This window comes from Camelus ferus, chromosome 4 (assembly GCF_009834535.1).
Source record: "Camelus ferus isolate YT-003-E chromosome 4, BCGSAC_Cfer_1.0, whole genome shotgun sequence".
Classification (NCBI taxonomy): Eukaryota; Metazoa; Chordata; class Mammalia; order Artiodactyla; family Camelidae; genus Camelus; species Camelus ferus.
The window spans coordinates 18,831,101-18,848,326 of record NC_045699.1 but is presented as its reverse complement, the minus strand read 5'-3'; the positions used below and the strand labels follow the sequence as shown (position 1 = coordinate 18,848,326).

At 35.2% G+C, this 17,226-nt stretch overlaps 1 protein-coding gene and 1 long non-coding RNA gene across 2 annotated transcripts in view; one reads left to right on the top strand and one right to left on the bottom strand.

Annotated features, from left to right (window-relative positions):
- Positions 1-17,226, top strand: part of DENND4C (DENN domain containing 4C) — a 69,559-nt gene that overhangs the window by 45,541 nt on the left and 6,792 nt on the right. Inside the window, 11 exon segments of the mRNA XM_032477621.1 lie at positions 1,225-1,347; positions 2,256-2,402; positions 4,772-5,623; positions 5,626-5,933; positions 7,384-7,561; positions 8,250-8,359; positions 8,658-8,833; positions 11,174-11,356; positions 12,303-12,498; positions 14,377-14,622; positions 15,570-15,687. Coding sequence (XP_032333512.1) covers positions 1,225-1,347; positions 2,256-2,402; positions 4,772-5,623; positions 5,626-5,933; positions 7,384-7,561; positions 8,250-8,359; positions 8,658-8,833; positions 11,174-11,356; positions 12,303-12,498; positions 14,377-14,622; positions 15,570-15,687 — 2,637 coding nt within the window.
- On the bottom strand, positions 2,402-15,574 carry LOC116663091. The gene is made up of 3 exons (XR_004319141.1): positions 15,159-15,574; positions 2,630-2,787; positions 2,402-2,542 (listed from the first exon to the last, which is right to left on the bottom strand). It is a non-coding gene; the product is annotated as an uncharacterized LOC116663091 (long non-coding RNA).

Sequence of the window (17,226 nt, the reverse complement as noted above, 5' to 3'; positions counted from 1 at the left end):
CTTTACTATGATGGTTATAAGTAGTGATTTTGCCAACTCTGTCCTCTCCTCACGTGTATAAGATGGCATTCTTCTATTGTGTGTTATTCATGTTTTTGAGCACCTTCTTTCTTGCATAACAGAATGTTCCTGGCTCATTAGTATACCTTTCCTGCCTGAGCTCTGGAATCCACCATTTCTTCAAACACCCCAGATTCCTTTTAATGGGCAGTAGATTTTAGAAACCAAGATCTAGGCTCTGGGAATGCTTGCCGCCACTAGAGTGTTATTGTTCTAGACTTTTTCAGCAGAAGTAGAAAATATGTATATTTATTTTAGAAATACTTGTAATTCCAAATCATCCCTACAGGTTTCTCTTTGCCTACCTTCATTTCATTCTTTAAAAATCTCTCTTATTCCATAATAAGAATCTTGGCTTCCAACATCATTATATTTACTCATTGTCTGGGTCCTACAGTACACATAAAATAATTTTAGAATTCCTACACCGATTCCCCTGTGAGAAACAGACGTCCTAAGGAGTTAAGGATTTGACTGTTACCCCCAGGCTTAAGGTATATACTTAAAATAATACGTTGAAGTTACTTGAATTAGTCCTTTCCTATCCTTTCAGTGTGGTTATGTTATTCATATATGGTTGATTTCATTTGTTTCTATTTACACTCAATTTTAGTTACCCCCCCACCTCCAGTTCTGTTGATTTAATTTTCTGAATATGTAGAAGTTGATACATTTCCAAAAATGAAAACAATTCAATAAGCCATATTTAGAAAAGTTTCCTCTCTCTTTATCCCATTCTGTTTTCCTCCGTCTCTGGTAGGTAACCAGTTTTATTATTTTCTAGTTTATTATTCTTGCATTTCCTTTTGCAAAAGTATGCAGATTTTTTTTTTAAATTCCTCTTTTGTACACAAAAGGAGCATTCTATGGAAGTATTCCAAAAGAAACTTCCAAAATATTATATCCAAACCTATTAATTTACAGATAAGGAAATTAAGGTTCAGTGCTTCCAAGTGCATTATGATTTTTAGTCTTTGATGTTTCTGTTTCTACTGGCCTTTGCTTCTTATTGTTTTAAAATGTTTTGTGTGCTTCGTGAGCTTTCTTCTCTTCTTTTTCTATACGTTTAATTATGTAGATTGGTGGAAAGTTCTTTGACGTTTTTATAGCTGGGTTATAAATACATGAAAGCATTTATATGTAAGCTTGCATTCTTTTTAACAGGTGGTCAGTCTGACCAAGGCTATGGGTCTAAGGATGAACTTATAAAAGATGATGCAGAAATTCATGTACCTCAAGAACAAATATCAAGAGAAACGATAACTAAAACAAAAGTGCAAACAGACGGTTAAGTACTGATATTTACTAGCTTTACTTTAAAAATACCTTAATTAAAAGTCTTATTTGATCATTTTGGTGATAATTTCTAGAAATGTAAGTTCTGGGCTTATTAGATATTATGTACTCTGTTATATGTGGTAGATTTTGGTAGTGTCTGAATTTTAGAATTTCATTAAGAGACTTTCAGAGATTCTGTAGGTGGGCCCTCAGTTTTGCAGGAAATAGCACCCCATCGGGGAATTCATTTGCTGGTGTGACATAACTGCTTTGTGACGGAACCAGGACCAAACTGTGAGTCATCGGACTTGTATTCCAGCGCCCCTTTTGTTTTCAAATGCTCCTTCATTAGAGGTCCTTCAAATAACTAAGTGAATATTTTTCATTGGTAGGTTCCAATATAGGCTATGTAGTTTTCCTTTTTTTTTTTTTTAAGGGACTCATTGAGGTAGAAATGATTTGTAGTGATCATTTTACGGAAATATGGAGGAGTATTTTGGCTTCATGGTAATAAGATATTCTTCCTATCCTCTTACACAAAAGTGCACTTTCTTTACGGATGCCACTTACTTTATGCTCCATAATTATGCAGACGCCAGCCCCTCTTCTACTTGACAAGTGATGAGGAGTATAATCGAAGGCAAAAGCCCTAATTTATTCACTCAAGAATGCTCTAGTTAGGATTATGAATGCTGAAATAAAATATTTATTTCAGTCAGTACTGGCAACATTTATGGCATAAAACAGAGCAGAATAAATCAGCAATAAAATAGTCATGTATGCATCCCCACTTGGAGGAAAAACCACACACAGTATATATCTCTATCTATCTATATATATGTATATATAGATATATTTTGGTTTCTGTTCAACAGTGGCAAAAATAGGAATGATAACGTCCAAATATTTTTTCCCAGAGGCGTGTGATGTCTCTGCTGTTGTGGCCAAACATTCACAACCTAGTGCAGAGCCACAGAGTCCCACTGAACCTCCTGCGTGGGGCAGCAGTATTGTGAAAGTTCCATCTGGCATATTTGACGTCAACGGCAGGAAAAGTAGCACTGGTGAGTCTTTACATACTACTCATTAAATATGTAAAATAGGCTTCTGTAGATAGACATGTATCTTTAATTACATTAAACTGCTGACTTAATTGTAATGAATATGCTGAAGAGCCAGAAGTAAGCTGAATCCTAGAAACGGGCTAAAGAAGAAATTAAAATAGTTATTTAAAGATATTTAATTGTTAAAAAGAAGAATATTAAGTATGTTTAGTTGTTATGTAGAATACCTTTTCTTGTGGCAGTGCCTGTTCTCTGGTCGATCCCTCTTTCTCTCGATTGATAACGAGAGGATTGCAGGGCAGCCCTCCTGTACCCATCCAGGACAGAGAGGCAGTGCTGTGACCACATAATCAAGGGCTTCTTTGTGGCAGGGTTATTCTTGTGACTGAAGGGAAATGGAAGAAAAAGATTCACATCACTACGTTCTACACAAAAATACTAATGGATCATTTAATTTTGGCCCAATTATTATAAGTACCCTGAACCACTTTTTATTCGTGATGAAGTATTTGTAATGAATAACTCGGTTGTGTGTGACTCCCATGCTTTCAGTTATGTTGTAGGCCTCCCAAGTACCCTTAAGGCATAAATCTGAGTATATGATTTTAAAAGACAATGAAGTTAGTCCTTGTTAGTAGTAGCTGCGGTTACGTTCCCTGAAGTCCCTGTCTTGTATGTAAGTTATCTATTTTACGACTTTATAGAAGTTAATTTGTCCAGCTTCTTAAATTGGTATGGAAATAACTCCTTATTCCTATAGTCTTTTTTTTTTTCTTTTTTTGGTAGTTATGTTACCAAATTCAGTTCTTTTGCGGGAGGGTGGGAGGTAGTTTGCTCAAGAGGTGGAGCTAAAGTTTTTTTGAAAAAAAAAATATGTTCTGTATCCTATTTTCCCAACCTATTGATAGAAGGTTAAAAAGAAAAAAAGGAAAGAATGAAAAGGAGAAGGACAGAGTTTTCTTCATCAGGGTTTAGACTCTCAGAATGTTGAAATGGACATGGTCTGGGGACTGGTGTGTTTCCTTCCCATTTTATTCATTTTATTTCCATGTTACATCTTGATATAGGAAGATTTATTCTATTAAGAAAGGAGGAGGTGGTAATGGGGCTTTTACTGATATATCAAACAGTCAGTTTTATTTTAAAATTGAATAAAATGTGTCACTAAATTTCTGGAAACAATATGAGAACCAGTCAATTTGCAAAGATCTTTTTCTCAAGTATGGGTAGAAGTTTTCAAAGCAGGTACAAACTTTGGAGCTATAAAATCCACTAATTTAAACCCTGAAAGCTTTAAGACTATCTCTAGATGCTTATCATTCTGTTTAATTGGAATGATTGTGATTATTAGTAGATACCAATTTGGAGTATTAAAAAGAAGCTTGAAATCAGTTTGGAAGATTGAAAAAAGACAGCTTTCTCCCCAAAACTCCTAGGTTATTAGGCTTTTTTAAAAACAAATGAGAATCCTAAATATGATTGGTTAGACTTAAGTTCTGATAGTGATGCAAATAGGAAACAGCTTTTGGTCTTGGCTTGGTGGAAAAAATTATGTTGTAGCGAAGAGTTAAAGACCGCCTGCATCCCCCAAAGCCAGGAGAGGTTCCTACAGCATAATTTTTGTTATTCTTGATTAAACAGGATTGACCTCTGAGGGCTGGGATCATGTCCATTTTATTCTCCATTGTATTCCTAGCACCTCGCATAGTGAATGCTAGTAGATGTTCAAATACTTGTTGAAGGAATGAATATGTCTTAAAAAATTTTGGCTACTCAGATTTTATCAGGCTTCTTGGGATTTGCCAATTCTAAGCACTCCATTCTAGATTCTTTTACGTTGGGGCAGTTATTTTACTTTGGAGAAGTAAGGCTTTGGCTATAGCAAATATTTAATTTCTCCATGATTATGAATTTGCTTTATGCAGGATAGATTCTGGCAAATATTTGTTGAATTAAATCTATGAAACCTAAGATCAAAGAGATTATTTCTTTTTTAAATTTACTGTTTAACACAGAATATATCTCTTAAATTGAATATAAAACTCTTAAAATGTAAGACATGTTTGTAGATGTACATTTATTGATAAATGTGATATCTTTTAGTAAGCAGTACAAGTATATACAGCATATATTGAATGATCTTTTCTTAAAATATGTGTGTATATGCATAGACGATGAAAAGCAGATTGTACATTAAAATGTTACCTCTGAGAGGCAGAGCTGGAGTTTTTTGGTACTTTTTTTGAATACCATGTAAACTTTCTGAATCTTTTAAGTATATGTCACTTTCAAAAATTAGAAAATAAACAGTTTGATAAAAGTTACATCAGAAAATAGAGATTTATTTTTAATATACTTTCTCTTTTTAGGTAGTACATCTAATGTGCTGTTTTCTACTCAAGATCCAACTGAAGATGTAGTCTTTAGTGAAATTACTAGTCTGAAGAAGAATGGTGATAGAGGAGAAAAAAGACAAAAGCATTTTCCAGAGAGAAGTTGTAGTTTCAGTTCTGAAAGTCGAGCAGGAATGTTGCTTAAGAAGAGCAGTTTGGATTTGAATTCAAGTGAAGTGGCTATGATGATGGGAGCAGATGCCAAGATTCTCACAGCAGCACTGACGAGTCCTAAGGCTTCTCCGCCTCATGCTGTAAGAACGCATAGCTTTGAGAGTGCTGGCTGTCATCTGGCTGACACTAGGACCTGTGTGTCTGAAAGCACTCGGGATTCTGAGCACAGATCTTCAACGGTATTAGAGATGCTTGAGGAAACCCAAGAGCTCGTAGAACCTGTGGTTGATGAAAATGTAGCTAAAACTTCTGTGACAGACGATACGTATGACGGCCTACAACATGATAGCAGTCAGTCCAGAGACTTGAAAGCAGGATGCAAAGATCTAGTAAACAAGAGAAGTAGTTTATATGGTGTTGCTAAAGCTGTTGAGAGGGAAGATGTGGAAACTGGACTAGATCCTTTGTCGCTTTTAGCCACTGAATCTATAGGAGAAAAAACTCCTGATTCAGAAGATAAATTGTTTTCTCCAGTTATTGCACGTAATCTGGCTGATGAAATCGAAAGCTATATGAATCTAAAGAGCCCCCTGGGTAGCAAGTCTTCAAGCATGGAGTTACATGGAGAGGGAAACAGAGAGCCTGGCACTACCACTGCACTGATTCACCCTTTGGAGAGGAGATCAAGCCTCCCTTTAGATCATGGTCCACCAGCACGGAAAGTCCTGAAAGTGAAAAAAGCTCCCCTGCAGTGTCTAGGTCTAAAACTTTCACTGGCCGTTTCAAGCCGCAGACTCCCTCTCGAGGTCATAAGGAACGTTCAACTTCTTTATCCGCACTGGTCCGTTCTTCACCACATGGTTCCTTGGGTTCTGTGGTAAATTCTTTGTCAGGGTTGAAGCTGGACAATATACTCTCAGGGCCCAAGATAGATGTGCTAAAATCTGGTATGAAACAAGCAGCAACAGTAGCCAGTAAGATGTGGGTAGCTGTAGCATCTGCCTACAGCTACTCCGATGACGAGGTAAGAATGTTTTATGTGTGTCATCTGTCTGCTACTGGATTGTTTAGAGTATTTTTTATATATAAATTATTACTTAGAGTTTTCTGGTAACTCTTACATTTTAAAATGTTACACATATCCTGTTTTTCTTGAAACGACAAACATAAATATAAATTTAAGGAAATTAATGATGAAATAGAATATCAGGACCACTTTATAATTCTATAGATCAATCTAAACTAACATGTTAAGTCTATTTCTTTGAAAGAACTAATGACTAATGATTAATGTTTGAATTAATAGTTATGCCATGTTATAGTTGCATAGCCCTTCACTTTAGAAGTAACTTTCCCCTGTGTTATCTCTTTAATATATGTGAAATCATCCTACAGCTTAACTGATAGATTTCATAGTGGATAACAAAAACTGGTGTTTTTTTTTTTATTGAAGTACTATTGGTTTACAATGTTGTGTTAGTTTCAAGTACAGTATAGTGATTTAGTTTTTTGCAGATTATATCCCATTATAAATTATTACAGAATATTGGGTATAATTCCCTGTGCTATACAGTAAATCCTTGTTGCTTATCTATTTTCTGTATAGTAGTTTGTATCTGTTGATCCCATGGCCCTAATTTGTCCCTCTCCCCCTCTTTGGTAACTGTAAGTTTGTTTCCTATTTCCTCTGAGTATGTTTTTGTTTTGTATATGCATTTATTTGTTTTATTTTTTAGATTACACATACGAATGATATTATATAGCATTTGTCTTTGTCTGTCTGACTGACTTCACTTAGCATAATATTCTCTAGGTCCATCCATGTTGCTGCAAATGGCAAAGTTCATTCTTTTTTATGGCTGAGTAATATTCCTGTATGTGTGTTGGGGTTAGTAGTGGTATATCACATCTTCTTATGCCAGTTGTCTGTTGATGAGCACTTGGGTTACTTCCATGTCTTCGCTGTTGTAAATAGTGTTACTGTGAACATTGGGGTGTATATATCTATTCAAATTAGTGTTTTTAGTGGGATTGCTGGATCATATGGTAAGTCTATTTTCAACTTTTTAAGGAACCTCCTTACTATTTTCCATAGTGGCTGTACCAATTTACATTTCCACCAACAGTGTACTAGGGTTTCCTTTTCTTCACATCCTCTCCAACATTTGCTATTTATAGACTTTGCTATTTGATGATAGCCATTCTGACAGGTGTGAGGTGACACCTCATTGTGTTTTTTTGTTTGTTTGGTTTGGGGTTTTTTGTTTATTTTATGAGGGGGAGGTAATTAGGTTTATTTATTTATTTATATTTGAAGGAGCTACTGGGGATTGAATCTCGTGCATGCTAAGTGTGCATTCTACCACCGAGCTCTACTGCTAAAGGAATTTAATTCAGAAAAGGGTAGAGTGAATATATTTTCATTGGAAAAGGTATTATTTATGTATGTGGGATTTTATTCTCTTTAATTAAAGGAGGAAACGAATAGAGATTACAGCTTCCCAGCTGGCCTTGAAGACCATCTTTTGGGGGAGAATATATCACCTAACACAAGCATCTCAGGTTTGGTCCCCAGTGAACTTACCCAGAGCAACACAAGCCTTGGCAGTAGCAGCAGCAGTGGAGATGCGGGAAAACTGCATTACTCACCAGGTAAGGGGAAGGATTGTCCTTTCTTCTAGTTTATATGTCCATACTTTTTCCTTCCTGCACCACACACACAGTAAGCCCCATTTGTTGAGATGGTCTAACAGATTTTTAATATACCCACACCACACTATCACTGTTATTTTATGTGATCTACAAGTCACCTGCTGAGTTTATTTTTCGCTGTCTGTGTTTGTGGATTCTATCATTAGTTGTTGAACTTCAGTGTGTATCAAAATCACTTGGAAATTTTGTTTAAAAATATATACAAATATTTAAGCCCTAGGCTAAAACTTTTGAGACAGAATCTGTGGGATGGGACCTTAGAAATGTATATTTTTGACCAACTCTCTGGATGAATTAGATGTTTACCACGATGTGAGAGTCCCTAGGCTGTACAACTGAAATTTCCTAGTTGTGTGTTAATTTTTTAAATTGTAATTTTATTCATTTTCTCCAACTTTCTATTACGAAAAATTTCAAATGTCCTGAAAAGTTGAAAGAATCATATAGTGTACATTCATATATTCTTCAGCTAGTTTTAGTTAACTATTGTTAACTTTCTCTCTATGTACATTTCTATACTAAACCATTTGAAAAATGCAGGCTTCATAATACTTCTGTCTAAATAAGCATTTCTGAAGAATAAGGGTATTTTCATACATAATGTGTTATGATGTTTACTTCTCTCTAGGTGAACTTCCATTTCCAAGAGGCATAAAAGGGCAGGACTTTGAAAAGTCAGACCATGGGTCTTCTCAAAACACCAGCATGTCTAGCATCTATCAGAACTGTGCAATGGAGGTAAAATTACGTTCTGTATTCCACCCATGATAAAGTGGCTGGAAACATTTATATTTCAGAGTGGCATGTAACAGAAATATGCAGTATCTTTGTGGACAGAATAGTAAAATAAGTCATTTTGCTGAATTTGTTTTATAGCTTATGTAAGCAAGGCAATAAACTGGTAGGTTTACCTATAAAGTAATTCAACCGTTATTTCCAAATTTATAAACAAAATAAATAAAATTCTGTGTTCGTCTCGGGAAGATGGCGGATTTTCACCGTGGAGGAGCTCAGCGTGTGCACGTTCTGTTCTTAGGTGCTGATGTCAAGTTGTTCACAGTGCAGGGCTTGCGGAGCCTTAGTTTATGATGAAGAAATTATGGCTGGATGGACAGCAGATGACTCAAACTTGAATACCACCTGTCCCTTCTGTAAAAGCAACTTCTTGCCTCTTCTCAATATAGAATTTAAAGACTTGAGAGGCTCTGCAAGGTTAGTATTGTAAAAGCTCCCTTAAGAGGTAAGTGCCCCCTCCTGGGTATGACTCCTGGGGGAAGAGTGAAGTAGTCATGGTATGCTCCAGGTGTTCCTTTCCTGGCCCCTTGACTTTCACTATTTGAGTAGAAAATACTAGTAATGTAGGAGGCTGCTTTTCCACTTTATTTAATAAATGATTATCAGTAGTAGTTAATTCTCAGAGCTAAGCTTTATAGATTATATTATTTTTATATAGGTTATATAATTACTATAGATTATTATAGGTAATTCAGAACTCTAGTGTTAGTCATTATTCTAATCTTTCTGCCTCAGTGACCTTAATTATGTCTTTTGAAAGCCTCCCTCCACCCCCCCCCCCAAGAAAAAGGGGGCTTCAACTCTTGTTACTTGTTGCCCTTTCATGTGATGCTCTCTATAGTGAAATGGCCAGCTTTGTTCTTTCTTCTCAGTATTGCTTTGGCTCTTTGGGGTCTTCAGTGGTTCCAAATAAATAATAGAATTTTTTGTTCTATTTGTGTGAAAAATGTCCTTGGGATTTTGATAGTTTTACTGGTTGTAGATTGAAGAGGTGAGACAAAAGTAGCTTTGCTACCCGCTCCATTTTGCTGACATCAGTCTCCCCTTTGCCAATTTTTGTATTGTTTTCTTTTTCTTGTTAATCTTTGTCTTGAATATTCTTGGTATGAATTCTTTAAAGAGAAATTAATTTTGATGTTATCATTCATTAATTTTCCACCTTATGATTTGTGCTTTTGGAATCCTGTTTTAAAGTTGTGTCCCATCTGCAGGACATGAAAATTTTCTCTTAACCGTTGTTCTGTTAGCTTTATATTTTACCAGTTTTATTTAGGTCTTTAATCCATCTCACCTTTGCATATGATGATAGAGATCCAGCTTTATTTTTCTTCATATAATGAGCCAGTTTTTCATCCTTTCATTGTTACGGAGTGTCAACCTTTATCGTATATCAAGTTTCTGTATATACCTTGCTCTGATTCTGTATTCTGTTCTTTTTGTCAATACTGTATCATTTTTATTCCTTTGTCTTTATATTATGTCTGATTGGTAGGGTAAGTTCCCCCTTGTGGAATTTTTTTTCTTACAGTTGCTTATTTTTTAATAAAAAACTTCAGAGTAACTGACTTCTTAAAAAAAATTTGCCTGGAGTTTTCATGGAATCAAATTAGATTTATAGATTAATTTGGGGAAAATGGATGTTTTCAATATAAATTCTTCTATCAGTGAGCATAGTATATATCTCCATTTTTTAGATCTTCTTTTATGACTTTTGTTAAGAATTTTAAATTATTCTCCATAAGGTTTGTACTTTTTTGTTGAGTTAATTATATTCCTTAAGCTATTGTGGGAAAGAGCTTATTTTATATTTTCAAATTGGATATAAAGAAGCATTATTGATTTTCCGCCCCATTATGTCATTATGGAAAATTTCAAACTTAAGGCCAAGTTTAAAGATTTTTCTCCTTTACAGTAACACCCAAATATCCATCCCTACATTCTACAGTAATGTTTTTCTCTTCTTGCTTTATCACCCATCTGTCCCTTCATCCACCTACCAATCCGTCCTATATTTTTATTCATTTAAAATAAAATGTAGACATTTAATACACTTTCCCCCCATAGACTTCAGCATTCATATCATTAGCTGGAGTTCAGTATTTACAGTTTTTTTCCTTCATGTTAAATGTATATCCAGTAAAATGTACAAATCTTTAATGTACTATTTGAAGAGTGAATTCATACCTTTGTGCAAACCAAACCCTTATCAAGATACAGAACATTACTATTACCTCAGAAAGTTCTCTTAATGTCCCTTGCAAGGGCCAGCCCTCACCCCATCCCCATCCAGAAGGAGAGGGAGAGAAATGAGATGAAAGTAAAATAAAGAATAGAGGAGAGTGGAAATGACTAGAGAGAAAAACAGAGATTTATAAGGGTGAAAAGGGCATTATAAACAATTACAGGTTAATACATATTAAAATGCTGGGATTTTTTAACTAAGAAAATTAGTGAAATATTTTGCTTTCCATCTTCCTTCATAGCTTTATCTTTAGAGTTTCTCCAAAGCTGAAGGGACCTTATATTGAACTATAATGACCTTCTCTAGGTCTCTTCATTTGTAAAGTTTTGGACGAGAGAATGAGAGCAGGAGTGTGTGTGTTTGAAATGGACAGTATTTCTGTGGATTTGTATAAATTATTGTTGGCTATTTTACCATAGAATGATTCTAAATATGATGAAATTTAGAGGCTTCTAGGGCTTTTAAAGGCTTTTTTTTTTTTTTTTTTTTTTTTTTTTGGACTGATCCGTATTTAGCTTTTTTATGAAACCAAGTACCTCTGGTGACAGTTTACAGAGTGGCAGCATTCCATTGACAAGTGAACCTTTGGAACAGAAACCCATATCCAGTTCAGCAGAACCTGACTTGATCAGCTTTATGGAGTTCCCAAAACATAACCAGACCATAACTGAAGAAACCAGCTCTTCAGTTGAATCAAGGTACCAGAGGGTATAGAGAACCCTTCATAATAAATTGTACCCTTGTGAAAACTTAAAGGTTTTGGCTTATATAGGCATACGTTTTGACATTTTCAAAATTTTAACCTTAAATTGTTACTACCATATATTATTTAAATATCTAATGACTGAATCTGATGATAAACCGTTTTCAAAACTGTGTGTAATGTTTTACAGTGGTCTTTTACAAAATGAACTTGTCAACAGTAAAAAAGTATTTTCCCCTTTAGTGTAGTCATTGCCAGTTTCCAGACATATTTTCTTTACTATGAAGTATACTTTTTACTCTTAAATATTGAATCAAACATTTTTTGAGAGCCTGTTGTATCCTAAACATTATGCTGAACAGTAAAAAGTTAAAATAAATAAAATCTGCCTTCTGTCCTTAGGTGGATCATGGCCTGGTAGAGATTAGATACTTATCAATGAACTCACATTACATATTTGAATGTATTATACATACTTCTAGGTGATTTTGTTTAATAAAGATGAAATAATGTTTTAGCGAAACAACTGAATGGGCATGTAATCTTTTTAAAATAGTACCTATTATCAGGGGAGGGTATAGCTCAAGTGGTAGAGCACATATTTAGCATGCAAAAGGTCCTGGGTTCAATCCCCAGTTCCTCCATTAAAATAAATAAACCTAATTACCTCCCCCTCAAAAAAACCCCAAAATTTTTTTTAAATATTTTAAAAAATAGTACCTGTTATCTACCATATATGCTCTTCCCTCCCTTCACCAGAGTCATTCATTCCATCCCGTTATTCTGACCAATCTCACAAAAATGCCTGAAGAAATATTAATTTTTCTACAGTGGTACTGACTCTCCTCAGATATATTCAGTAGAATTCATTGTAGAAAATACTCTGACTCTACAGATTGTTTCACACAATCTAAACACAGCATCTCTTCATTTTTTTTAAGTGATGAAATAATGAAAACCAGTGGAGATGTCCAAAGTATGAAAATTTCACCTGTACCTAATAGTTTATCAAAACGAAATGTATCTTTGACTCGAAGTCACAGTGTTGGAGGTCCCTTACAAAATATGGACTTTTCCCAGCGACCGTCTCGTGGCATTTCAACAGTTAGTCTTCCGAACAGTCTGCAGGAAGTCGTGGTATGTAACGAGGTTATATTTATACTGTGTGTTCATTTAAGTATTTATTAAAACAGCACATAATTCTTCTGTAGTAGGTTTATTTTACTCATGTGAAAAGTGACAGTTAAAAGTTCTTAGTATGTTTATAAAAAATGTTTAAAACTTCAAATATATAAAAAAAAATAAGAGTATGAGTCTCTTTGACCCATCATATAGCTTCAGTAATTTTTAACTTACGATCATTCATATTTCTTGTATACCCTCATTCACTTGTTTCTTACATCTGTTTGAAGCAAATTTCGAACCACATACATTCCATTTGTAAATATCTCAGTATTTATCTCTAAAAGATAAGGACTCATAAAAATACAATGCTATTATCAGAGCCCCCAAAATAACAAATAATGGTAAATTATTCAGTCTTTGTTCAAATTTCTAATTGTCTCAAAAGTGTCAAGTATGTGTATGTTTAGTGGTTTGATAAATCAGGATCAAATAAGGTCCAAGCTTTGTAATTGGTTGATGTGTTTTTTTGGTCTTTTTAAATCTGTAGACTCTTTTTTTCCATTGCAGCTTGTTGATTATAACCCCATAAATTGGTAATTGCAGCTAGAAGCTTGATCAGATTCAGGGTTTTTTTTGTTCCATCTTGCTCATTGGTTTATTTTTGTAGGACAGCTTCATCAGTGCTGGTATGTCCCTGCAGTAGGAGACATGAACTATCTTTGTGATGTTAGTAGCTAGTAATGCCTCAGGTTATCCATATAGAGCTATAAAATGATAGTCTAATTGTGTCATCTTCTTTATTATATGGAATACATCTATAAAGAGAAACTTCCCCCATGTCTTCTGTCTGGTTTTCCAAAGATGCAGTTTATATTGGAAAGGCAAGATAAATGTTTGATGTATTTTTCCTTTTATTTACCAATTTTCAAAGTAACAAGTTGAGTTCCTAGCATTCTCCAAGGTGATCAGTTATCTGAAGCAGTAGCATGTCTTTATGAGCTCACTGACTTAAACAGTTTTGTCTACATCTATTGCTGCTGTTGTCCTAGTGGAAGCTTATATTACTCCATCTGTGCTCAGCTAGAAGCTTCTGCAGGTTGGTGCCTTAGCCCTTTCAACACAACTCTAGTACCCTTTTTGTAATTTTTTTTTTAAAGCTTCCTTGCTTTCTTCTATTGCAAGATGTTTCATACTCATGTTATATATTTCTTTCTCTAGATCTAGAATCAGCTATTTCTTTAAGAAACCTTGGTTCCTTTTAGAGGGAAACAGTATTTGGAGACCTCAATCTGGGCACTATGGGTACTCATTAATCAGTTGGTCATAAACGTTTTATTCTATAATATGCACAACTTACAAAATCTAGGTTGGGTATGTTTTTCATTCATTGTTTCATTTGATTTATAGAGTTGCTCTTTAACTACATTATAGTTTTTGTTGCAATCAAATGTAAAAACAAGTTAGATATAATTCTAGGAGTCATCAACGATAGTAACACAAAAAAGTGGCTCATCTGTTAAGAATTGTGGGAGGAAAAAGTCACATTTTTTGGTATCATTATAAAACATCAGAAATGCAAAGTTCTTTAAAAATTGAAAAGGAAAAATCAATCATACATAGGCTATTGCTCTTAATGTGATAAACTCTCTTTAAAATAGGGTCTAGTATATGGATTAATAATTTTCATTTGTAATCATTTAACTTAAGAATATTTATGATTAAGTATTTTTTGTTTTTGTAGATTTTCATCAGGGTGTTCTACTGCATGTAGCAATGGCCCTGAAATAGCTGAATTTGAAAGGATAGAGAAGCATAATTTCATGGATACCTACTCTGAAACATATGTAATTAGATAGTATTCACTTCTTTTTGTATTTTTATTTTTTTAAGGATCCTTTAGGAAATAGACCCAATCCTACCCCCGTTTCCGTGCCCTACTTGAGTCCTCTAGTGCTTCGTAAAGAACTTGAGTCTTTGCTAGAAAATGAAGGCGATCAGGTGATCCACACGGCCTCTTTCATCAATCAACATCCAATCATTTTCTGGAACCTTGTTTGGTACTTCAGACGTTTGGACCTTCCTAGTAACTTGCCAGGACTTATCCTCACATCTGAACACTGTAATGGAGGTGTACAGGTAGGATACCAACTTCTGTACTTAACACTACATTGGTGTTGGTTAGGATGAGGCTTGATTTCAGGTAACAGGAAGTAAAGAACAATAGTGGCTTAACAAGTCATAGGTTATTTCTGACTTAAAAATTTAGATAGGTGGTCCAGGGATGGTATAGGTGTTAGGCACTTGAGATCCTTCTTTTTGCTCAGCAGCGCATGACCTTCATCTCCAGGCTTTACACCTGCTACAGGATAACTACCTCCAAGCTATCACGTCCACATTCCAGCCAGCAGTTAAGAAAAATGGATGATGAAGAGTATGTCCTCTTTCTTTAGGGACAGTTCCTGGAGATGCACATAATCTTTCCACATGTGTCTGTTTGGCCTGAACTTATTTAGATGATCATGTCTAGTTGCAAGGATAGCTAGAGAAGGTAGCGTTTATTCTGAATTACAATATTCCCAGCTGAAATTCTCACTTTAAAGGACTCATATTAGCCATATTTTTCAGATGACATAATCAAAAGTTAGACAGGTTATTTTGGCTAGGTCACTTACCTAATAAGTAATGGGGGGGGGGCCGCTAAGATCAGTCTGGCTCTGTGACTCTGAAGCTCCTCCTCTCCTTGAGCTGGGATCCGTGATTCCCCTGGAGACAGTAAGCTTCTCATTTGATGACATTGAATATTGAGATACCACAATACCCTAAACATACACCAGTGGCACAACGTAATCTTTTCATGTGGCTGCTGTGCTGGTTACCAAGTTGTCATTCAGTCCTTGAGTCAGAATGAGAAACATGCACGTCAAAGAATAACATTCATAATCAGATATAAGTAGAAATTAAAATGTTTGCTCAGAACTTTAGGTTCAGTCTTGAAAGAACGAAACTGTTTTTATAATCAGGCTTTGCTAGGCTCACTAGTATTATTATGCTTGGGGTACTAATACTTTGTTGATCTTTTTTAGCTTCCTCTGTCATCCCTGTCCCAGGATAGCAAACTCGTGTATATTCAGCTGTTGTGGGATAATATCAACCTTCACCAGGAACCAGGAGAACCTCTGTATGTCTCATGGAGGAATTTTAGTAAGTAAAGTACTGTTAAAGACAAAAGACTCAAACTGAAAACAACCCAAATACCCATCCACATGGGAATGCATAAGTAAATGACAGCACAGTCCACCCACGTAGTAGAATACTATTTAGCAACAAAGAAGAATGGACTAGTGGAGGAAAAATAGAATTAAGGAGATGAGAAATTATTTTGCTTTATTTTTAAATCTCTGATTTTTCATATCTCTAAGATTTTTTCCATTTTAGTTCAAATTTATTTGCTGCTGCACTGACCCATTTATCAGGTCTCCAGCTGAGTTGAAGTTTTTTTGTGTGATTTTGGTGATCTATCTGTCAAATACCAATTTGGTTAGGTGTTTGGAGAGTAAATTCTGTATAGTGAGTGTGTTGGTATAGATCATAATTTCAATTGTATGGATACTAGTCTCAAAGATTCTGGCTTTATTTTTAGTCTTATATTTAGAACATATTTTTGTAAGGGTTTAAAGTATTATCCGGTATTTAGAAGCCCTGTGAATCAATAAGGAACCACAAACAACCCAGCAGGTAAGTGAGCAACTATGTCAATAGGCAGTTAATGGAAGAAACATTAAAATGCACATACAAACTGTTCTTGCTAGGGCTGCCGTAACAGAACACCACAGAATGGGTGGCTTAAACAACTATTTTTTTATTTCTCATGGTTCTGGAAACTAGAAGTCAAAGCTGAAGGTGCTGGCAGTTTTGGTTTTTCTTGAGTCCTAGTTCTTTGGCTTGCAGATGCCTTTTACCTGTACATGCCTACGTCTTCCTGGTGTCCTCTTTTCTTCTAAGGACACCAGTCACATTGTATTAGGGCCTCCACCCTCATGACCTCATTAACCTTAATTACCTTTATGGACTCTACCTCCAAATAAAACCACATTTAGGGTTAGAGCTTCAACATACGGATTTGGGCACACATAATTCAGTCCATAACACAAACATAAGAAAAAGAGCTCAATCTGATTATCATTTAGTGAAATAGAGCTTTGTTTTTTGAGAAAGGAAAATATAAACTTAGATACATCGATATGGCAAAAAATTTTAATAATTAACACAGTATTGTTGAGGATATGAAGGAAAACATTTTGATATATACTGTTAAAAGTATAAAATGATAGAATTCTGGAGAACAGTACGAGGTAGGGGTACGTTCCAAGAGAAGGGCAATTGTTTCCAGCCCCAGCTCCAGAGCAGTGGCTGAGAATTTTGCCCAGGGGAGAGGCAGGTTATAAGAGCAAAGAGCTCTGAAATTCTCCCCAAAGGAAATGACTTTATTTGGAATGGACTGTGGAGAAGTTCAAGCCTGAGAGCACTCTTGCAAAGAGTGGAGGCCAGCATTGCCCTGATACAAAAACCGAAGCCATACAGGAAAACTAAAAATCTGTATCACTTATGAATATAGACATAAAGATCCTCAGCAAAATACTAGCAAACCAAACCCTGCAATATAGAAAAGGGATTGTACACGGTGACCAAGTGCTGTTTATCCCAGGCATGCAGTGTTGGCTTAGCATTTGAAAATCAATT